At 43.4% G+C, this 24754-nt stretch overlaps 1 protein-coding gene across 1 annotated transcript in view; it reads right to left on the reverse strand.

Moving 5' to 3' along the window:
• The window catches only part of adgrv1 (adhesion G protein-coupled receptor V1), a 186981-nt gene extending 162552 nt beyond the window's left edge, over positions 1 to 24429 (reverse strand). The window contains exons 1-13 of the mRNA XM_088912067.1: positions 24247 to 24429; positions 19826 to 19975; positions 14781 to 14876; positions 13032 to 13136; positions 12013 to 12126; positions 10660 to 11225; positions 10178 to 10448; positions 7763 to 8092; positions 4812 to 4988; positions 3877 to 4100; positions 1362 to 1488; positions 970 to 1155; positions 105 to 285 (exon numbers count right to left, since the gene is read on the reverse strand). Coding sequence (XP_088768193.1) covers positions 105 to 285; positions 970 to 1155; positions 1362 to 1488; positions 3877 to 4100; positions 4812 to 4988; positions 7763 to 8092; positions 10178 to 10448; positions 10660 to 11225; positions 12013 to 12126; positions 13032 to 13136; positions 14781 to 14876; positions 19826 to 19975; positions 24247 to 24429 — 2710 coding nt within the window. The remainder of the gene's footprint in view (positions 1 to 104; positions 286 to 969; positions 1156 to 1361; positions 1489 to 3876; positions 4101 to 4811; positions 4989 to 7762; positions 8093 to 10177; positions 10449 to 10659; positions 11226 to 12012; positions 12127 to 13031; positions 13137 to 14780; positions 14877 to 19825; positions 19976 to 24246) is intronic.
• Between the last annotated feature and the right edge of the window lie 325 nt (positions 24430 to 24754).

The raw sequence follows: 24754 nt of genomic DNA on the forward strand, positions 1-24754 counted from the left end.
CTCGTACAGCTTCATGCAATCAGTACAGTAACTGGATAAAAACAAGACTGAGGTTAAGGACTGGGTGTGCCCTGTGGCGGCCCTGGCGAGTTTTGCCCACTCACCAGAGTACGTCTCGGAGCCCTTGCTTTCATTGAGGACGCCCAGCGCCCCGGCCGGGTGGAACTCTAGCACCCCGTAGGGATCGTCGTTTCTCCGGATGGTGACGTTTGCCTCCCTGGCGGCACCCAGCTGGCTGGGGGGCGTGCTGTGGCTGCTGAGCACCACGGAAAACGTCTCGTCCAGCTGAAAACCAGTTCATGGGACGTGTGAGAGAGCGCGGGGAGAGGAGCCCCACCTGGGCGGCAAGAAGGAGGCCCGCGGGACTCGTGAGCATCTGCGCGGTGAGAGCCGCTGTGCGGGCGTCACCGCTGGGCCTGGAGGGCCGAGGAATTCAGTTCCTGAACAGCTGACCAGGCACTCAGTTACGCTGCCCTGGCTAGACTGCAGAGCAGAAAACGAATCCACTGCCCTGCATCTCAAGGTGTCTGTCGAGATGATGCTTAATAAATGCTTGTTTGTACAATGAAATCTAGTTCTTCTGCACACTGAGTACAATAGCCTGTAGAGGAGAGTTTGTAAGTCACTCGGTCTGAGTAACATTTATAGGTCATGTCATGTGCATCACGCTGTCTACTGTTTCTAAGTGTTGGCAGAGCACTGTCAAATTCTGCTGTGTATTGGTCAAGGCAATACATTGCAGTTAAACCTGAATGTCTGCCGGAAGGGAAGAAGGGATCAATATAAAAAACAACAACAAATTATTGATGTTTTTCAGATTGTAGCAAAGCACCATTCGACACTGTAGACATACATTGCAAAGCATACAAATAAATCAGAATTTCATGACTTTATAGGTTTTTTCTTTCCCGTGCGCAGGCTATTATACTGAGCTGAACCGGTAGGAACTGAAGGTGGTCAATGATGTACCTCTGGGATCCCGTCTGGTCTAGCCAGGAGTGCCACTATGACCTCTCTCTCTCCTGGATTGAACTCTAAGATGCCTGTGGCGCCATAGAACTCATAGGTGTTGCTGGGCATCACTTCATAACGGATCAGCTGTTTCAGCAGCAAGCCTTGGGTTCGAATCACTCTCAGCTCCACTGCTTCTCCTTCCTAATAAAAACATCCATAATAAATCAACCACTCTGCTTATTGGCTGGAATTCAGGCAGCCTGAGAAGGATTCCTGTCTGAGTCTATCTGAGATTCTCTTAACTCTTCAGCTAATGAAAACAGCTGGAAATGCATATCAAATGATAAAGAAATCCACGTCATACATTTATTAATTAAAAGCTCTTACTGAAAAAAGCATAGGCTTACACTGATAAACCATGGTCCTCTTGAACGAGGGGAAAATTCGAACACTCCACCCGGACTGTCATTTTCAATGATGACAATCTCCCTGCTGGTGAATCCTGGTTTAAGAATCTGGTTCTCCACATTAGTCCTATGAAAAAAGGCAAAGAAAGATAAAACAAATATTAAAAATGTACAACTTCCCCTTTTGTGTCCTGGTTTTCCACTTTAAGAGGCTGTAGTCTACCTGTTGTAAAGATTCAGGTTTTCATGACCTCCACTGTACTACAGCGTCATTAGCTATTTCATCTGGCCTGCCTTGCTCCTTTGGTTTCCAGCAGTTTACTGAATCAAGGATCTTGCACAGCTAGTTATTGAAGATACTGTAGATACTGTATGTTTCACCAGCATCACTGATCAGTTTGGCCCAGACCAATAGAATACTTTGTATGTACTTCCCACTTTCCATCCTAAACATGCTCTCCCTTCTTGGTTTCTGCTCTTGTCCTGGAGACCCTGTTTCAGTTTGTGCCGAGGCAGACTTTTTAATTAAAGAAAAATCTAAACGGGGACTTTAATCGGAGTCCCAGAAGGAAAACACTTCCTACCGCGTTTTATAACATGTCCAATAAATCTACATATGTGGGTTACTGATAGTGCAAATCGCTGTGTAAATATCTACATCTGCAAACTGCAAAGCACGTAGGCCTGAAGTAAAAAAAAAATGAAAGACACAAAAACTATAAAGGTTCCCTGTGATCTTCAAAGACTCATGAGCCTTGAGTGAGTGAGGCAGTGGGCAGTGAGTGAGTAACTGTGGCTCTGTGGCAGCAGTCAGGGAGAGTGCCCAGGCAGCAAGAGAGCCTGGGTGGCTGGCAGCTGTGCTGAATGTTCAGCCTCTGTGGGCTGCGCTCACGGCAGGGGAAAGAGGGAGTCAGTAGAGACTGGAGCTGCCCAGGGGTGAGCAGGAGGGGGGGTTGGGACACAGGGAAAAAGTTCCACGTAATTGGTAAATGAAAAAACAAAGCGTGAGATAGAGAAAATCATTGCAAACAACATGCTTTCAGTACACTCGCTGCATGCATACAAACAGCAGCGCCTATAGAGAAACGCATAAAGCCTGGTACTAAATTAGGTGCAAGACATAAAGAGCACCCCCCCCCACCATCTTTACATGCACACTCACACACACAAATAACCCCCCCACACAAACCCCTGCCCCCCATCACCACCGCCACCCCCAATCCACCATCCTCAAAGCAGACCCTTCTCAGACAAAGTACTGATTCACGGCACACAAAGGCCAGCCTTCCTCCACTTACCCAAAGTACACTACAAACCTCGCCGTTTCCACCCTGCAGGCACAGAGTGGGAGGGTATGAGACCGCCATTCCCTTCAGTGTCCATGAATAACAAAACAGCTTTGAAGAAAGGAAGGACTAAGAAAGGCAGACCCCTTCTTTTTCCCCTCCTCCTCTCCCCACCATTACTGGCACTCACTTAATGGGGGTCCCAGGGGCTGAGTTCTGCCCTGTTGACAAACGCAAGCAGGAGGTCCGCCCGTTCCCACTTGTGAGAGGTGACCCCATGACCAATCAGTCTGTCAAGGCCTATTCACAGCCCTGGGCTGTGATGGAGATGACTGTCAAGGGCTGCACTCACACACACCCCGGACTCTCAGGGAGCAGCTGAGCAGACGCAGTTCAGGAGTACAGTATGTGGAATATGCCAAACTGGATTGCTTCACTAGGAAGCCCATTCGAAATTTTATGAGAGCGGTGTGGCAGCAAACAAAAAAGAAGTATTCTATTTTACGCAGTGCATATTTAAACACAGTTACTTGTTTGTTGTCAGATTTGATGTTTTTTTCCATCATAGTAATCTATTAGTATTGTATAAACAGGACCAAGAGCAGGGGAACCTACAATGTAGGCCTTAATAATTGCTGGTTTAAATGGGTAAAAAAGTCTGTGTTTTAACGGCCCGTGAAAGGTACAAATTTCACAAGAAGTGAAAGAGACTGAGGCTCTGTGACTGTTCGAGACTTAAACAACAAAACAGATCTCTGTCCTCTGACTTTGATTCGTACAGGAGATGAGGCTTAGCCTAACTGTGGTTTGCCCCCCAGTCTGCTTTTGGTTGCTTCTGTCCCACATCCAGAAACCTGCTCCCTAGTGGAGCCCCATTCACTCACGACATAGCGAGCACAGATGGAAAGTCTACAAGGCTGCACGGTCCTCTGATATTGGCTAATAGCCAATTGAGTCAGTATAGAGTCATAGTCTATTGAAAACCCGCAGGCTGACAACAGTTAAAAGTCTCCCATGTTGTGCCCCTGTAACACACTAGGATGTACCGGGCTCACACTAGTAAAATTATTAACCATAACAAGTCTTTATCAATTTTAAGTAGTGTAAAAATGCAAAAAATATTAATGGTATGCATAACAGTGAACAGACATACAGAGGTGAGATGAGATGAGCATTTCTTTTGAATACATTTAAAAAAAATGTAATTTAAGAAACAGCACAGTTTGTACCTGTCTAACGAAATGATGACCGTCTCGTTAAGTTCAGGAACGCTGTCTGCTTTGATGGTGATGTTGATGGAGGAATCGCTCTGTCCCGACAGGAATGTCACAGAGCCACTGAAAGGTCCCAGGTCATCAGGGGTCACGTCCCTCTGATTGAGACCCGTGGGTCTGAGGCTCCAAAACACAACCGCCTGGCCATCGGTCCCATCCCGGCGCAGGGCAAGAGATATCTACAGCAGCAAATCAGGACAAGAAGACTCATTGCTCTGTGTGGTGGAGAAGGCCCATTCTGGGCCACAGGTGGACACCCGCTGCTCTGATGCAAATCCTCACTGGAGCATGCGATTTGGGTGATTTGGAAGCTGCATCCTCATTAGAAGGCAGGATTTCAGTGTCCAGTAATGTGTAAGAGGGCGCGGCAGCACTGAGCATGTTACAGACGTAACATCACTGATACAAACGCAGTGCAGAATTCTCCCCCGGCAGAGGAACAATAATGGGTCCACTGTGGAATCTGCGGCTGAGTGGCACTGTGTGGTCCTGAGCCCACTGGTGACCGTGATCAGAGGAGATGTCTAGGGAGCCCGCTCTGAGCCTGCGAGCAGTTACAGATGAACCAACCGTCTCATGTCTGGTTGATTCTGGTTGACACTGCTTTACTCTGTATTAATCAGCACATCTGGAATACAGCTTCTACATTAAATCTTCATCCAAAGCTCATCTTGAGCAGAAAGCTAGAGAAATCTCTGGCCTTCTTAGAAAATGGAGAGTAACTGTGATTTTTCACAACCAATACCCGGTTTTTGATATTTTGATACTCTTGATATTTTAATTGTAAGGGAAAAAGTTAAATTGCACATAAACAGTTTCACAAACAAAGAATTGGTTGGTAAGCTTAAGTACTGTAAACTGAAGTGTCAGAGCCTGGGGAAAAGCCTTACCAGACTGCTGTTGATGTTCTCCGGCTCGTACACAGACAGGGTTTGGTTGCTGGTGAAACCAATCTCTCCATTGGCGATGTCCGGGCTGACTAGCAGAGAAATATTGAGGTCCCCCCCCAGCCTGGGACTCACTGAGGGGATGGGAGGGACGATACTGACCAGCTCCACACTGTCCAGCTGAAACAGCAATGTTTGACACTGGCTAAAGCCCAAACACATCTAGGACTGCAGCAATATCACACATTTCCATGGAGACGAGAATATTGTGCTCATTGCAAGAAAAAAAGAGTGATACATTACAGACCAAAAATTGCTCACTTTCTGCTAAAAAGTGAGATCCCCAACATTCAGGATGGACTTTGATTGGCAGCTTCATTGTTTAAAGTTAAAATAAGACTATTTTTTAAATTAAAAAGGTGTCAGGATGACAAATACAACAAGGCATCGATTACATGTCTAAAAGAAAGCTTTGGTTCTTTTAGAAATGCAGCCATTATATCCAAAATCACTCCCAGGTCTGACTCTGCTCTCTGATGCCTATGGACAGCTAAGAGTTCAGATGCAGTATTTCAAATCAAACCTCAGGCTAGGTTTCAGTCTGCAATTGGTTTGCTTCTACAAACACTGAGCATGAAAAGAAACTTATTTTTCATTTTATTACTGCAACAAACTCAAAGAAAAAGAAAACAATTCTGCCAAAATTGTAGAGATGTTTTATTGATCGGACTTCACAGAAATGTATTAAGCTGTCTAACAGTTGGCATCAGCAGGGGTCGGTGTAAAACATCAGTATAAAAGAGTAGGGGAAGGTTAAATGGTATCATTTGTATCCTGAACCAGGGTATGAATGGAGTCTAATAATTTGTGGCCTATTAACTACTTTAAAAGCTTTAATTAATTTCTTTAAAAGAAATCCATCAGTGAGATGGCTCAATTTTGAGACAATGTTCTGTATAAGTCAGCTATTTGAAGGTGGGTTTAGAAGTTACTTATTCAAATGTACAAAAGGCAAATTTGCTGGGCTGTCTTTTCAATGCTATTGACACAAGCTGAGAGAAAACGGAAGAGATGCCACTCTCCTTCTGGAGGTCAAGATTTACAGGGAAAAATATTTCATAAAAAAAGAAAGGAGAGAACTGGGGAAAAGAACAAATATGAACAATCCAGAGATGGTATTTTCATACCTAAAGCTATTATCATTAAAAAAGTTTAACTTTTTAAATATCGTTTCACATTAATGATACGTCATATCACATTGGCGCAGTAGTGCTATCTTGCAGCACTAGGACCCTGGGTTCAATTCCTGGGGTCCTATCTGTGTGGAGTTTGTATGTTCTCCCTGTGTCTTTGTGGGTTTCCTCTGGGTGCTCTGGTTTCTTCCCACAGTCCATAGACGTACTGGTAGGTTAACTGGCTTCTGTACAATTGGCCCTGGTGTGAGCGTGAGCATGTTAGTATCTGTGTGTGCCCTGTCTGTGATGGACTGACGTCCTGTCCGGGGTGTATCCTGCTTTGCGCCCAGTGCTTGCTGGGATAGGCTCTGGCTAACCCTGTACTCGATGAAGTGGGTGGAAAATGCATGAATGGAAGTGTTACAAGTTCTGCTTTTATTCCTCTTCAATGTCTGGGTGACATGATTGATTTGTCCTTTAAAGAAAGGTAAGAGCAAGGGAAGAGTACTTTATGTTCCTTTTGACAGGAATGTAATTCTTGCGAAATCTAACAGTCAGCTCCTCTCTTTGCAGACATATGTTTAAAATCTTAAAAAGGCTAGTGGATTTACTTTAGTGAGTATATAAAGTTCAAAAACGAATTCCATATTAAACGTCTTAATGAACACATACAGTACTAGCGAGCTGTCCAAAGAAAAATACATCGAGCTTGGGGAACAAGCTTGGGAAACATGCTTAAAATCAATTTAATGAGCTTGGACAAGCACAACATTAATTTCGTAATCTCCACTAGTGCTTGTTTCCAAAACATTTTCCCTAACTCCATTTTATCTGCATTTTATATCATACAAAGTGGCCTCCATAAAAATGACTCAGCTTCAGAGATCTCCCTTTCTTACAGCCCTCTCCTTTTAGACATTCCTCTCTAGGCCACTAACATCAGTGCAGGACCAATTAGTTCTTAACGAGGGCTTTTATATCCTGTTACTTTGTTAGTGTCGCCTGATAGAGGCTGTTTGTTTATATACCTCAACAAAAGCAGGGGCAGCTCGCCAGCAGGGCGCATGGAGGCTCTGATTTCGGGCTGCATCTTTCAAAAATTCCGACTTTCCCGATACTCTCAAAAGCCAAGCAACCCATGCTGGGAGATGTAAAGTACGTATGCAGCAAATTACATAAAATCCAACTCGCCTGGTTAATTTTGTAACCGACAGGCTTGTCACAACCTCTTGATAAACCAAGAATATTGAACCAAAACGTCAGTGTTTCTGTGCTGGGTGGGTGTGTGCATGCAAAAGCAACTCTGGGGACTCAGCCTGGGGCTGCTCACCACAATCAACAAACAAGGCCAGCAAGCAGCAGAACCTGTCAGGCGTGGAAGGACATCAGAAGGGACAGGCCATCTGAACCCTGTCTCTCTATAGTCAGAACTGACTGTACTGGGAGCAAACCTCCCAAATTACTAATTCCTCTTGCCCTCCCCCATACCCTCCTTCCAAATTGGAAACTTCATAGTATTCAATCAAATCTAACTTTATATATAAAGAAACCTGAACAACAGGAGGAAACCCATACAAATGGGGAGAACCTGGAACCTTAACACAGCCAGGTGCCTTAGGTTAGAATTGAACTCAGGGGCCTGTGAGGCCATAGTGCTAACCTGCCTGTTAACCGTGTCACACACAGCACAATGCATTTCTGTAGACCGTTATTAACAAGAAAGGTTTTGATCTTGTGCCTGCTAATGACAGCACAGAGCAAAGAAAAAAAACAACTCACTTGAACAACGAAATGGGCTTCGTTCTGGAGAAAGGCATCGTTCCGTATCGGCAGAGTGACCTGGGCCCGGGACTGGCCTGAGGAAAAAGTCAGGCTGTTTCTCCTGGTTGCGTTCAGAACCCCGTCTCTGGCCCGGGCTGGGTCAACCGGCCCAGCAGGGATGTACAGGGCGGTGTAGTCCAGCTGAATGTCTCCCAGCGTGCCCTTCTGTCGCAGGAAACTGAGCGAGAGGAAGCGGCTGGAAGGGTGACTTTGGATCTTCTGCTGCTCGGAGGGGTGGAACGTGACCAGCCCGTAGACATCATCACTGTCTTGAATGTAGAACACCACCTGAGCAACAGGAAGCATAGCTGAGCCAGTCCGCCTCAGGCAAGCGACGAGGCAACATCGGACAATGCCCACCAGCACTGCTACAGCTAAAGGCTATTCCCTTAGAAGTCCTCCAGTACATGGAAAAAGACAACTTTACAGGCATTTCTCATTGTTTAGTATGAACTAACCTTAATGTAATAAACGTTATGTTTTAAGAAATTGTTTGTTTTTTTCCCTGTGGGAAATAAAAGCAAATCCCCTTGCTTATCATCAGTAGTTTACTCCTCAGACCCCTGCATGTTAATGAACGAATTTCACATCTTCAGAAGCAATCTGAAAGGATTTAGTTTTGATGTACAGTGCCTTTGACTGCTATACCATGAAGGGCACCACATACTGCAAAACGAAAGTTGTTGACAATATACAGTACTGTATAGGAATGTATTTACCATGCTACAGATACTGTTTTCTGGGACTTGCAGAAGTGGGAGAAATGTGCGGAGCACAAGAACATATGAAAGGCATAAAATGGGTGGTGACGCACAGCCCATCCTGCCAACATTATCTCCTGTTGGGAAGACAGTGTTGTTTCAATAAAAGTGCTACTGATGCCTGTAGCTCATCAGGTTTCACACATCCAGGCCCATGATGATAATCATTTCCCATTGAGCTTAAATCATTTTTGCTGTGTCGCATCACTGAATAATTAGACGGTGAGGGGGTGGAAAAGCACTGCCTGCTCAGTAAACCACTAAACTTTTCATGTAATTATTTTTAATACAACCACACAAAATGTGATCCAGGCAACAGCAAAGCATATAGCGAGTACTATCCTCCTGTGGCCAGTGCTGCACATCTGTATCCTTCCTGTCCACATCCTCTACAGCTCCTGCACCCCAGATGCTCTTGTTGCAAGTGTTGATTTTACAAATATCTTCCACCCTGTGAGGGAGGATCTGTTTTCATTTAGAAGGAAGCTGTTCGGTGTTGGACCCAACTCTTCACTCAATTAGTGTTAAAACTGGCACTATTCATATACAGTATACTGTGTTAACAAAGAACCCTGATTACGTTTTACGCATATTTCTCAACATTGTTTCCGGTATACTTGATTAAACAGGGACATAAGGAGAAAACTCGGGGTTTACTGGAAAACATAGGATAGACTATGAAACAAAACAACAAATGGGATTTATAAATGAGGAAACTACTTTAGGAGTTCAGAGACTTGCAGAATTGCCTAGAAGCTCATCTTGGTGATATAGGCAGTGCAATACTGCAAGGCCCGTGTTGAAATAAGACCAATAATCCTGACAAAGGTGATATCAAGATTGCACAGGGAACTGAAACATGCAACATGATTCACAAAATGATGTAATGTTATGAAATCCTCTGCTTTGTTGCACTTAAAGTCAGTATACAGGTAAAGGCAAAGACATCACTGAAACACTGGTTTCAAGATAGAAAAAAATGACCAATTTAAAGAAAATAAATACTAATGAAATCACTAATATATGCACTAAATTCAGTCATGTTACCTAAAACAGTTTACTTCCCAACTAGCCCTACGCTCACTCCTGATTCTCGTTCTCCCTGTGCCCACTGCACAGAACCTGTGGTCCTCACCGAGGAATACCAAGAGTTATTGGTGTGTCTGGAGAACAACCTGCTGAGATGCCCTTCATCCTCCTTGGAGCCCGTAGCTCCAGCAACTCACTAGCGGCAATAACACTTTCTCCTTCGGTTCTCCAAGACCCTGAAACCTGGTTCATTAAGGATCCCTTGGCATCTTTCGAAAAGATGAGCGGTGTTTCGATTTACAGTCGGATTCATATTACCTAGGAGGAAGGTCAATGGCAGATGGGGTGGGTCTCCCTCTAAATCTTGCTTTAGGATTGTTTGTGATTATAAAATGTTAGACAGAAATGCATGGAAGAATAGGAAATTGGAATAACAATAGGAATTGGAATTGGAATAGGAATTGGAATTGGAATAGGAATAGGAATAATCAGTAGTGGCATGTTAATGCTGTTATAATATAGTGGTTAGTTCAGCTGTGGTGCACACAGGAGTTTGCTCACGTCGCCATATTGGTTTACTGACCTCCATTGGCTCATCCACCTCTGCTCCCCCCCGAACGGTGCCGGGCAGGAGTCTGAAGAGGTAGGCCTCAGCTTCCTCGGGGAGGTCATCGGGCGTGATGCTGACCTGCAGGGCCGCGGCCATCTGGCCCTCAGCGAAGCGCAGGGTTCCCGCGGCCGGAGCCAAGTCGGCGGTCACGGCGGACGGGTCGGTGCTGTTCCGCGTGATGGCCCACCCCACCGACACGTTGCCGTGGGTCCCACCGATCCTCACGACGGAAATGCCGTCGAACCTGGCGGCGCGCAAAACACACAGACACCACAGGTGAAAGAGGAGAAGGAGTGATGTGACGCCGCGAGTCCTCTTTAAATAAAAAGAAGGAAACGGCAAGTAATACTTTCGATCCCGTGTCCGTTATCAATCCTGGATAGTTAGTTTCAGCACAGCTTCACATGTAAACAGAATGTCATACGATTGTAAAAGAGCTCAGAGGAGCTGCCTACCTGGGAGTCAGATCTTCATTTATAACCACTGTTTGAGCAACAAGCCCACTGCTGATTGAAAGCACTCCATAGGGTTTATCGTTGGGCTCAATGGTGACCTGAACAACGCTGGGGTTCAGCAGGACCCCATCTCCCCTGAGCGTGTCCTCCACTAACAGCACCTGGAAGGACTCTGCTATTTCTGGGACGGCATCGTCTATGATCATGAACTTCAGTTGGACTTCGTACACCCGAGGGGGGAAAACGATCGTCCTGTTGGTCTGCAGGTCGACAAAGTCGGATCTCAGCGTGGCGCTAGCTGTACTGTTGCCGCTGACGATGGTATAATCGATGGAGATCTCTGTAGCGTCTGAGCCGATGAGTTTGTTCTCCTCGTTCCTTCCTCGGGTCACTACAACTGTGACCACGCCCACAGTCTCAGGCACCAGCAGTAGAGCCTGGGCAAACTTTATGGGGCTGTCATTCCTGTTGATTCTGATTTGAACGCTGCTGCGGTTCGGGTTAATTAAAGCTCCTCCTTCAACACTGGTCAGTTTTACAGTGAACAGCTCATCGTCTTCTGGTATCTGAAAAACATCGGTGCTTTTCTCAGCAATACAGGCCAAAACAATCACATTCTTGTAGTAAGTAGAAAAGCAGACCCATGAAAAATAAACATTCTGCCTAAAAATGTTTCTTAGACAAAATTCAGTCATGACAGGATATCAGTAAATGGGTTAGGTTAAATAATTATTACCCATTAGGGTAATGACTTGCATATGCAGGGCCTTGATAATGACTATATATGAAAAAAAGAAACCTGATTTTTTCCGTGATACATTCAAAAAACATTTAAGTAAAATGTCTGCATAGAAGAAGCTGTTAATTGTTTACACCTGGGTAGAATGTGGAACAAATAAAAAATAATCTCCCTTTATCAGCGCAAATTAGCTTATTCTTCAGAGCTAGGTGGAAAAGACTTAAATAACCATCTTTGTTTTTCACAGGCAATATCCAGTGTCTATTAAGATTGTAGCAAATGTGTCCCGAAATGCCTAAATCACTTGAGGAGTTTGGTTAGAATCTAACAAATGCGACAGACTGATGAATTACAGTATCTACAGAGTGTTTGGTGTGACTTGTCTAGCTGAGGGAATGGCAGCCTAGCCATAAGGATAAGGCTGCTCGAACCCCCTCCATATTACACTATTACAAGGACTGAGCCAGGGAGCTGCTGTGGGAGTGTAGATGGGGCAGCAGGAGGGGTGCCAGAGAGACACGCGAAGGGAAGTCATGGGTGCTTTTACGTAGGTGAGCAGAAGTGTGTGAAATTAGAAACTATCCTTCTTCGGCTCTTAACTCGAAAAGATGTACCTGGTCATCACGTATCAAGAGGCTGTATACCATCACAGCTTTGCCAGGAGGAAAGGTGATATTGCCCTTTTCGGGGCTGATATCCTCATTGGCTGCGTTTGGTCCATCGCTTATCTGTCAAGAGAAACACAGTGGATGCAGAGGAAAATTTGGGAATGACCTGGATCCCTCGATCCTTGATCATCAATCCCTCTCCATTAAATGCTAAAATAATCTTAAAGCTATACACTGTGCTTTGGCAAGGATCTAAAGAAACTGAGCAAGAGAGACAAATATGAAAATCTCCATTTAAACATTAAAACATTTTAATTTTTTTTTTGGAGATAGTACAAAATTATTAGGAAATGACCACTCCGAGCTGCTTTTGAACTGTTTATGAATGAAGGACACCTCCATAGTAGTACATTTATAGAAAAATCATAATAACTAGCCAGTATAGGACAATATTCTTTCGTACAGTATGTGCTGTTGTTGCCTAATAAATTAATTAAAACTTTCAAACGCACAAAATGGTATTAGCATGTCCTTTAAGGTTTTTTTTCAGGTAGGTGGCTGCGTCCTGCGTGCGTAGGCTGCAAAGGAACAGGTAAAGGTGTATTCCCTGCTGGAAGGAAAAGGAATGGCACACCACGTTTCGGCTGTGGAGCCTTCTCCAGGTGTGTCAGGTGTGTCGTGCAGCTGCTGTGCATCACCCAGCAGGTGCCACAACTAAATGAACGAACACACGCCCCCCCCCCTATATGTCAAGCTCTCTTGGGAACCTAGGGGATTTAAAAGCCCTATGTAAATGCATGCTGTTATTATCAGAAATATTCTAAGAACATGAGTATTAAAATAGATAGCATGAGCTCTTTGAAAAAGAAAGATAAAAACATCTTCTGGTTGATGCCTTAGAAGGTTAAGTCCTCCACGCCAGAGATTCAGCACATGCTCTTTCAGTCTCGGCCCCTGTTCCCCTCTCTGGTAGAAAGCGGTCTGCACTCACTCCAGGCAGGGTCAGCTGAAGCACTGCTACTTACCTCAAAGTTCACACCCACTGTGCCGTAAGTCCCCATTTCCCTGATGAGGCTGAGAGGCACATACTGCCTCCCACCTCTGGGTTCATTCACGGGGATTAGGGAAGACTGTAAGAGAGAGGGGAGGGGGGGATCGCGGTTAATCTCCACATATCTGAGCTCTGGCGTGGGCTGTGGGTGGTGTGGTGTGCCTGAGCAGGGGCAGGGGCTGAGATGACAGAAGCTGTTTCCTTGGAAACATCCACCTCCCACCAACAAGTTAATCCATTCTGTAAACTGGTCCTGAGAAGGTATTACGGTCCCTATAGCAACCATGTACTTTTTTTGTTTTTAAACCTTCAGCTGCACCAGACAAAGGTATTTGGCCCACGAATTCAGGAAAAGTAGTTTAATCAAAGCCCCTTTTTTCCCCACTGTTGAAACAGAAAGGTAATCAAGTACTCTAAAAGTCACCCTAAACAACAAGGAAAGCTATTGTCGACAGGGAAGGCTTTTCCAGTAATTCGATGTGAGCGGTTTAATTACATGTGGAGTACGACAGCAGTGGAAATATTAAAATGACCCTATGGAGAAGCACTAGTATTACAAGAATAAAATAAAGGTGAACACAAGTTGCATTTCATAGAAAGGAACTAGTGGTACAGTAGTACATATGTGTGGGACTATATATAATATATTTCAAACAGGACACTCTGAAATGTTACCAGCATTTATGATAGAGTTCTTTTTTTTTTAATGTTGGGATGCTTAGAATAACAAAGAAACAAGCAAATAAAATTGAAAAACTATATGGGAAAATAATATATGAGAATAATAATACTAGATTTCGTGGCAAATATAATACAGGTCTTACATTGAGACTTCAATCAACCTAAATTACTCCATGCTTTATCTTTTAACAACTAACTTCCCTGCAGTGGATCTGATAAATGTAAGAGCTACCATGCCAAATTTGCTCTGGGTTTAGTCCCATTTTACTGGTGTGTGAAAGACACTTACAAGAGGTTACAAACAGTGCCTGACTGAAACACAAGGAAGTAAGTGACATTGACATTGGGGAAAGAATAATATCCCAACAGGCATTCATCCTTGGAGGGTGATAGCCTTGAGTCACGATGAGTAATATAATTCAGACTGATTCAAGAAGCAAATTACAGCAGTATAGCAACAGTACAGAGAACAGGTTAAATTAAAAAAACTCAATATAATGCTCCTGGCACAAACTTTAGCAAATATAACAATGTGCTCAGCTGCAGTGTCTGCAGAACTTCTGTACAGGATTCCAAACATATTTATAAACATCTTTTTAATTGTACTGGGGCATTTTTCATTTAGAGCGTTGCACGTTGATGTAAGCATTCTTTCATGCACAGCCTGTCATAACTCTTTTTAAATTCTTTGTTTAAAAATAGATTAAACCTTACAGCATTTAAATGGTTGCAGCTTTTACAAAAAAAATGGTCTAAAAAAATCAGACATCACACATCATCTATAAAATATCTTTGTAGTAAGAAATCAGTCCTGCCTTCAAATAAAAGTGATGGTGACCCCCAATACAAGATTTGATGGATATTATTACATCAGTAGGTAGTTTATAACGCATTTTGAAGTTTCCACTAATTTCTATTCTCAATCAAGTCATTGTATACAGTCAATGCACTTAATAAAATAGAGAGAACTATTTTTTTTAATCATTCTCACAGTAAAGATGAACAAGAGAGGAGATAAAAAAATCATGCTGAGCTGGCTTACTGTGTTGAAGGAAATGATTCCAAAGGCATTGTCGTTGGACAGGATGGTCACGGTGGCAGTGTTGGGGAGTCCAAGTCTCACACCGGGGGCAGCGCTCTGGAAGCACACAGTCGATAAAGGAGCTTTGTGCAGCTGAATTAAACCTGAACCTCTGCTGCCTCCTACTACCCCTTCAACAATTCTGTTTCCTCTGCAACCACCAGGCTGTAACCCACCCTGAGAGCTCCTAATGACCTACAAATCAGCCCACCATTGGGAACATTGGGATTTCCAGCAGCCAGTAAAGTTCAGCGCCCACAGCTCCACGCTCTGCAGGCACCTCAGCAGACGCCTACCGTTAGGGCTGGAAACGAAGTACCTCTTGTCCAGCTTTTACAGCCACGAACGACGAGAGACGGGGAAACGACAAAAAGTTTGCAGAGACACCCGACATGCTGGCCAGCTCCACTCTGGTTCCTTTTTTACTGCCCCCTTACAGCCAGACACTGCAACTAAAATGGCGGTTTTGTGTCTAAACATCCTGAGCAAGTGAATAAAGAAGACTGCGAGGGACACAATAATATGAACCCTCAAAGGCACTGAGGTCAAAGCCAAACCAGCAGACCTCCTCAGAACCAACAGTGAAACATGAGCCAGAGGGGACAGAACAGACAGTACCTCTGCACTCAAAGAGGCATGTGCCCAAGAAAAGTCTTCATTAGATTCTTGAATCAATTAGCTTCTAACTACCAAACGGGCTCCACAGGTCGAACGTCCTCCTCTCTTTGTTATGTTCTTGAGTAAGAGTCCGATGCGGATTTCCCACAAACACTCACAGCGCTGTTAGGACGACCATTTTGTCTTTGATACTGATATGTTAAAACATGAAACACTCCTGGAATGGGAATTAGACTGGTTCTTAAAAAGGTAAATGATCTTTATGAAGAAAATGCAAAGAAAAAGAGTAAATAAAGAATTCTGGGTTACTGAGTTGTTTTATCTCTGTTTTCAGTTCTTAATTTTTTTTAATTTCCATGTATAATGCAACACACACTGACTTTGTTCCTAGTCCGAAGAGGTGACATGATCGTGTGGCACAGTTAGCACTACTGCCTCACAACTCTGGAATGCCAGGTTTGATTCTGGACTGTAATGCTTTCTGGGTGGAGACTGCATATTCTGCCTGTGACAATGTGAATTTTCACCCAGTGTTTTTCCCCCAGCCCACAGACATGCTGCCTAAGTCTAAATATTCTCCTGAATGCCTGTGTAGGTTTGAGCGTGCCCGGTGATAGACTGGTATACTAACCAGCATGTATGCCCAGTGCCTGCTGGATTAGGCTCTGGCTCACCACAGCCCTGTGCTCTACAAGGAAGTTACTGAAAATGGATAGATGGTTGCAACATATATTTCAGGTGTGAATCGCAAAACATAAACGGGCGATGTGGTGGCTCTGTGGCTAAGGATCTGCGCCTATGGCTGGAAGGTTGCTGGTTGGTAAGAGGAATCCTACTCTGGTGGGCCCCTGAGCAAGACCCTTAACCCCAACTGCTCCTAGGGTCCTGTATAAATGGCTGACCCTGCGCTCTGACCCCAAGCTTCTCTCCCTGCCTGTGTCTCATGGAGAGCAAGCTGGGGAAAGTGAAAAGACAAATTCCTAGTACAAGAAATTAATAATAAAAACATCACTTTATTAACCCTTTACAATTTCTTGCATTAGGAATGATCTTTTCACATACCCCAGCTTGCTCTCCATGAGACACACAGACAGGGAGAGAGCCTGGGGTCAGAGCACAGGGTCTGCCATCATACAGCGCCCCTGGAGCAGTTGGGGTTAAGGGCCTTGCTCAGGGGCCCAACGGAGTAGGATTCCTCTGCCAGCTGCGGGATTTAAACCAGCAACCTTCCAGCCACAGGAGCAGATCCTTAGCCACAGAGCCACCGCTCTGCCCAAATTGTGTATGGCCAATAAAGTGATCTTAATCCTGAGAGCAGACAATGCATTTCTTCCCATTTAACAAAAAATTATAAATTTTGTTAAATAAATTACACATTTTCAGTTCTTTTATTTGTTTTTTTTTAAACAGGATTAAACCTTTTTGTGCTGCTGTGATGATTTAACACCAATTGACATTTACATTCTGAATATTCAATTCAGTAAAAATCCAAATTTGCAATCCAGTCATTCCCCGTCCTTTTTGAATGTTCGGTGTAAATGTAACAGGCTACTGCAAATATAGATATTGTCACATGAGCAAAATTATAGCAGATCACATCACAGTACAGTTTAGTATGGTATTTATTGCTCAAGAGTCAAAGGTATTTTTTATCTTCATCAATTTTTCTTTTCAACATCTGTTTAAATGTTTGGCTGCCTTCGGCAAAGAATCAGAAATAAGTCAAACATGTTCCGACAATTTCAATCACAGAGCAGTCCATCCGAGAGCATACTTCTTCTTAAAACCCCTTCATTCAACCTCTATTCAGGGACAGCTTTTCCCAGCTTTAACAGAGCTTGCTTTCAATCGGTGGTCCTTGTACTTGCAGGCACACAGACACAAAACACACACGCTCTCACAATCCCCTTGCAACTCGGCGAGCATTCTCAATCCGGATGTAAACATCCCCAGCTATTCACAGCTTGGCCTCTCTTGGGTCCGCCTGCCAATCGGCCAACACTGCACCAGGCTGTGAGGTGGCTCTGTGTTCTGGAACAGTCTAGCATCCCATCCCATCCCACCGAAAGAGTCCGCTGCTGCGCACAGCTCATTCCCTAGCACACGGCTCATCACAGGGCTTTCACTGTCAGTCCACTAAGACCTGTTTTCAATCACTTGCTTTGACTGTGAGGCTGAGGTCTCCGAGCACTGAGGCAACAAACAAACGTTGCTGCTCTTTTCGGGAAGTGGGATAAACATGAGTTTTGGGTTTTGCTGGTGCACGTAGTTAGAAGCCTATAGCCTGCAACCTTTAAAATGCCGATGAGGAATATACTGGAAACTTTTGGTGGGTAGCTGCGTCAGCATGCGCAGGCTGCAAAGGAACAAGTAATAGGTTTATTCCATGCTGAAAAAAAGAAGAAAGAGAACACAACGTTTCGGCCGTGGAGCCTTCTTCAGGTACTGGAAACTTTCCTACCTGAACACCAAAGAACACACGTGAAAAAATAAGGAAAGGAAACAGCTTATTTCATTGCATAACTATTATTCTTGTAGATTCTGGTGCAGTCAGTAGGCTCGTCAAGCCTGAAGGTGTTACAAAAACAGGAGGATAAGAAAACACAGCTAGAAACACCCAAGAATGGACAAGGCCAGGCCATGCTTCAGAGATGAGGCAGCTCCTGTCTATTTAAACGGAAGGGGGCAAATTCATTTCCTGGAGTGTCTTCTGGTTTTAGTCCCGACCCAACTTATCAATTAAACAGTTAACCTCGTTGTCTTCTTATACACATACAGTATACATATACAGCACAGTGTTTCTTTTAAAGTATTTTAAAGTTGATAAATTAAACTCTCTCATTAATCATGCAGTTACTTCTTAAGCATTTTGGAGCCAGAATAGAAATAGTACAATTATGCACTTAATTAAAGCCACAATGCAATTGAGAGCCCAAGTGGAAAAAACAGAAGGATACAGGGCTTCCTGTAATTGAGTCAGACCTGGCCTTTTTCTGTTTGCAACGGTCTTTATTTTCTTAAAATGTTGACCAATCATTGTTGAAGTATATCCTGCTTCTGGGATTTAAATATTTTTATGCTTAAAGATTTGTTATATAAACAAACATAAGTAACAGGCCCTATACAATATACTATATAAAAAAAATCAATTTTTGTATTTGCATTTTTCCATTTTAAAAATAATTTTAATAATAAATAACGTAAATCATATCATTAGCAATTTTATGTCTTGACGCCCTTCAACAATTAATCGCACACAATTGCTCAAAACCTTTGAGAAACATTGTACAAGCAGACTGAAGGAACGTGCAGAGTGCCAGTCATGGTTTGAATTCCTTCGTTGTGTCAGGAATTTAATTTTTAAAATCTGAATACAGTTTCTGTACAGTTTTACAGTTACTGCGACAATCAAAAGATTGTCACCATTTGATGTTTTCAAGGGTGGGAATTTTTCATTATGAAATGATTGGTTATTCCTTCTCTGTAGAAGTTTGTGGTGGGCTATCTGAAAAGCAGACATTATTTGAGAAACAGCTTTGACTTCCATATGTCTCTGTTGATTATTTTAGTTTAATTTAATGTTCTGTGAGCCTTTTCTGATGCTGGTGTTACATGATCTTGCTTACAAAGGTGTCTTTTAGCATTGGCTGTTCCAGAAACAGTGGGGCTTCAGAGGGAAACGTTTCAGGGAACATCAAAGAGCCATGCGTCTAGATCTGAAAGACCTTTATGTATGGAAAGTTTTAAAAGCAACTAGAAATGTGTGGACTATACTTCTCTTTTAGGTGCATGTTCAAACATTGGGCCGACAGTGAACTTGGTGTCTGTAAAACAGAGCCAGAGCTGAGAAAATAAATCTGGAAACGACGTCACAAAGAAACAAAGATCTCTGTGCTAAAGACCCTTTATGTGCACTTAAGACAAATCTGTACGCAATGAAACCAATATAAAATCTAAAACATCCCCAAAAAACTCAAAATAGAAGTGAATAGAACCATCACACAGCAATGAACTGTGCTGTCCTGGCTACTTTTGTAAATTGTAAAGCAGTTTATTACAACTGTGTGAAGTAGACTTCTGTCTCCTTTAGAACAAGCGAAACATATTTACAGTACAACAAATTTAAAACATTTTGATTTAAGCATTTGTAACAGGTAATAGGTGTGACTAATGCACCAATCTGTTAATCTATTCATAAAACACATTAACCCATGAAATCATTCACACATTCTAAAACAAATAATTTTTGGAATAATATTTGATGTGGACTAAAAGTGCAATTATGACACCTAAAAAGACAAGAATGAAAACAAATTCAGAATTAGTATACGGTCTACCCATATCCTGTCATAAACAAGCACATGGAGGTATTAGAGACAGGGGTTTACCTGCAGCCTAAGGGAGAAGACGAAAGTCTCATCAGCTTCTGGCAGCTCATCGTCCTTCACTGCGATGTATATGGTCCTGTTAGTTTCCCAGGACAGCAGGAAAGCTGCAGCGGAGGTGGCCTCGAAGTCTCCTGTATCATCTCCTTCAAGCTGAAGAAGAAATGCCATTTTCACCAGACTGGCGTAGGACCGTGACACTTTCTAAAAGATGCAGAGTTTAACGTTTTGACATTTCACTGCTTGCTTTGTTCGGAATGAACAGTGAAACATGAACCAGGTGGCACCGGTGGAAACAATGAAGAAGTGCTGTTAAAACTGAGACCAGGAGGAACTGCTTTCAGGAGGCCATTAGCCACATCACCCACATCACCCTGCAGCTCACAGCTCACCGCTGGCAGCCCACTGAAGCTCAGCAGGAGTGAGCTTGGACAGTACCTGGATGGGAGACCTCCTGGGAAAAACTAAGGTTACTGCTGGAAGAGGTGTTAGTGTGGCCAGTGGAGGGTGCTCACCCTGTGGTCTGTGTGGGTCCTAATGCCCCAGTATAGTGACGGGGACACTGCACTGTATAAAAAGCACGGTCCTTCAGATGAGAAGTAAAATCGAGGTCCTCATTCTCTGTGATCATTAAAAATCCCAGGGCGTTTCTCGAATAGAGAACGGGTGTTACCCCATTCCTGGCCAAATTTCTCCCTGCCCTTTACCAGCCATGGCCTCCTAATAATCCCCATCTATGAATTGGCTTCATCACTCTGTTCTCTTCCCCACTGATAACTGACAAAGGTGAACATACTAGTGCATTTTGGCTGCCATCACATCATTAATTGCCCTCCTAATTAATCTAAAATGTATTTATTTTAATCCTAATTAATCTCAAATTGCCCTCCAGGGATGAATAAAGCTTTTTGAATTAATAATAATAATAATAATTGCTTACACTTATATAGCTCTTTTCTGGACACTCCACTCAAAGCACTTTACAGGCAATGGGGACTCCCCTCCACCACCAATGTGCAGCATCCTCCTGGATGATGTGACGGCAGCCATAGCGCGCCAGAATGCTCACCACACATCAGCTATTAGTGGGGAGGAGAGCAGAGTAATGAAGCCAATTCATAGATGGAATAGAACTGAATAGAATGTAACTGAATCATCCAGGTGGGGCTACACAATGGTGCTGGTGGAGGTCTAGTCCCCATCACCTGTAAAGTGCTTTGAGTGGAGTGTAAAGAAAAGCTCTACAGTACATACAGTAAGTGTAAGGATTATTTATTTACCTGTTTACACAAATGGCTGTGGGAGTGTGGAACAAGCTGCCTAGCTAAGTCGCTAAAGCTTATACACTGGTTTCTATCAAGAAATAACTGGATGAGATCCTGGGATCAATTTGCTATTAAGTACCAAGTGGGCAAGAGAAGCTGAACGACCTCCTCTCATTTGTAATCTTTATGTCCAGGGATGTAAGATACCACAAATTTTGGTACATGTCTGCTTGAACCTTCTGCTTTTCTGTCTGTTAATTTCAGAACTGTAGGAAATTGAATATTGGCAAGGTAAAAAATCCAGAAAAGAAGTCACCTAATTCGCCCATGGCTTGTTTGTAGTGAGAGCCCTCAAGAGGGCTTGTCCTTTATTGTGATATTGTAGTATAATTCAGTACAGTATAATTGCTGCCTTCCAGCACGGGAACCCTGGGTTCTATTGTGGACGTGCACATATTCCTGGACTTTGTATGTTCTCCCTGTGTTTCTGAATTTTAATGTGGGATTCCTCCCAGCACTCCAGTTTTCTCCCACAGTCCGAGTCTCTGCGGTGCAATTGGTTAGTGTGTTTGGCTGTTAACTGAAAGGTTTGTGGTTCGAACCCACCCAGGGATGCTGAGTGTCTTTCAGGGTGGGGCAGTGGCATGGTAGCTAAGGATCTGCGCCTGTGGCTGGAAGGTTGCCGATTCGTATCCTGTGGCCGGCAGAGGAATCCTACTTCGTTGGGCCCCAGAGCAAGGCCCTTAACTCCAACTGCTCTAGGGGCGCCGTATAAATGGCTGACCCTGCGCTCTGACCCCAAGCTTCTCTCCCTGTCTGTGTCTCGTGGAGAGCAAGCTGGGGTCTGTGAAAAGACAAATTCCTAATACAAGAAATTGTATATGGCCAATAAAGTGATCTTTCTCTCTGATCTTATTACAGTCCAATAACAAACTGGTAGGTTAATTGGCTTCTGGGAAAACTTTCCCCGGTATTTGTTTGTGTCTGTGTGTGCCCTGCGATGGACAGGCACCCCTTTCCGGGGTGTACCCCACCTTGTGCCCACTGCTTGCTGGGACAGGCTCCAGTTCCAGAGGAGATCTGAATCTGACAAAAACAGTTTATACTATAAAAATGGAGTGCATTATAGTGTTTATTTACAAACAAGAAGAATATTATGTTAAACTCAATATTATGTTAAAAAATTAATGTTAAACAAATGTATAGTTTTACTTTACATAGAATACACATCAATACTCACAGCACACCATCTGAATAAGAAGCGTAAGCAATATGAATCTTCACAGGCGCTTTGATAATTCATCCCATAAGTAAAGAGGCTCACAGAGCCAAACCCTCAGAAACCACTGGAAGCCCTCACTGAACTACTATCTTACCCAGGGCTCAGTGGAGCTGTTTGTCACATGTGCCACATGGAATAAAGTCATGTGGGTGACAATTAGACTCTCGGCTTTCCTACCACCCACAGCTGCCCACAGCAAAAAGGTCCATTATTGCTCCCATCCAGCCCGCGCACAAGACGCTGCCGTGACTTCAGAGGAGGGAGCAGGAGCACGTCAGGATCAAGCGCTCAGCTAGGGCGCTGGGAGCCCTCCAGAAAACCAAACTGCGAGCAGATGTGGGTTCCAGCGCCAACAGCAGCAGATGAGCAGATGTCTGGGTTTTTTTTTTTTCCCCACAGATACTATACGTCCCACTGCTGCTACTGCGAGTTGGACCCGAGCTTCTCGGGTCAAGAAACATCTGAGAGAACGTGGGCAATGCTTCACATTATCCAGGGAGAAGGAAGAATGATTCTGGCCCTGGGGCAGCACTGACAAAAATAAGGAAAAAGCCAAGGCAGAGAAATGCTCTTCTTGCTGACAGATTCACAGATTCACAGATTCAGGTCCACATTTTCGAAATCTTCAAAGGCCGGATGTTTAGAAACACCCTGCATGCTCAGTATCAGCACAGGATTCAGAACAACAACTCTCTTCAGGCATTTTTACAGCGAACAAAGGAGCTGGAAACCAAAACAAGAATCCTATGAAGGACTGAGCTTCTGCCCTGGCAAGGAAATCCAAGCGTGTTATCTAAGGTAGGGCTGGAAACTATAACTGCTGAGAGGGAAGAAGGACATGAGGCACCCCAGGTGGGCCCATTAGCAACACAGAACTATCTTCAACACTCAGTCAGCTCTACCAGTTTCTTTTGCAGCAAGACCCCATAAAACAGTCTCTCCCCAGAGACTATTGAAGGTAATAAATATGGCAAGGAAATACTGTAAGTACGTAAGGAAACAATGCTCTCTAACAATTTACAGTAAATCTGTTTAAGTAGAAAACAGCAGGAAGACAGAAAAGTCAAAATAATAGGACAAGATTATATTAATAAGAACATTACACTGGACTGCCACTACAATATTAGTCTAAAATTGAATGAAAATTCATAGTTGGCACCACTTCAAAGGCAAGAACAATCAGTCACTTGTAGTAATATGAATAGTGACATCATTCTATCTGCCAGTCTACTTTGTATGCATTTAACTGTAGCATTTGTATGATTTTTCAAGTGTCTGTAGTGCTGCTGAGAGATGTATCTGTACAAAGTTCATTGAGAGTACTTCCTAGCATAGTCCACATGGACTGTCGATGGACTGACCTGAATATGCTGTAAAAGGATGAATTATTTCGTTATCAAACATGACTAAATCTGGAGTATCCTTCTCATAATAATAACAGGAGCACAATTTGAATTTAATGGCAGATATATCTGTGATTATGCCATTTGTTTTTATTTTAGTTCACCTCAAATAAAAATTTTAAATGACCTTACAATGAATGTTTAGAATTCTGAAAACTTTCACCAAATTGCTTTCTAAAAAGGAAAAAAAAAACTAGGAATGTTTTCTGAAGAATAAGGCCTGTGGGACTCGTTATGAAGCTACCCAGTCATGTGGTTGAAGTTGATCAAACAAGCAGGATGGGCTTAATGACCTTACTCATTATCTTATGCTGTAAACAGAGTGGTAGGATATATCTCTACAAGTGACCACAGCTTCAAGTACTTTTATTTATGTTTATGATTTAACACACTTTCAGAACCTGTTGTTCCTGTTCTCCCCTGTTCAGACACAATCTCAGGGTCCAGCGCCTCCTGTCCCCCTCTGAGTCCTACCAGGATTAACGCCGTGATGTTGACGGGATCTCCAGTCTTCTCGATGATGAGCCGGACCACGGTTGTGCTGCTTTCGTTGACCACAAAATCCGTCTGTCCCAGAAACCTCAGCTCTGTCTGTCCACTCGCATACGGGATGGAAAGTGCTACGAGCAGCCCTGCTAGGGTCAAGACAGTGGGCATTCCTGCAACAACCAAAAGAGGAGATTCAGTCATTCTTTTCATTTATAGGCCATTTTTTTTCCTGATAGATTCTAAAGTACTATGCATATTGGAAAGGACCCTTTCCTGCCCAAAGAGGAATTTATGCAGGACACCGGGGTGGACACCTCTGCTATTCAGAACAGTGCCCTGGGATCCGTATAACATAACATTATTATACTATATGAATGAAAAAAAACTGATTTGTTTAATTTCATGATCAATGCATCTACTTAAACATCTTTTTACAACCCATCATTTGCTTCCTAGACACGTACAGTAAACAAATAGACAATTTAAGAAAGCC

Source organism: Atractosteus spatula, chromosome 3 (genome assembly GCF_055471065.1).
Source record: "Atractosteus spatula isolate fAtrSpa1 chromosome 3, fAtrSpa1.hap1, whole genome shotgun sequence".
Lineage (NCBI taxonomy): Eukaryota > Metazoa > Chordata > Actinopteri > Semionotiformes > Lepisosteidae > Atractosteus > Atractosteus spatula.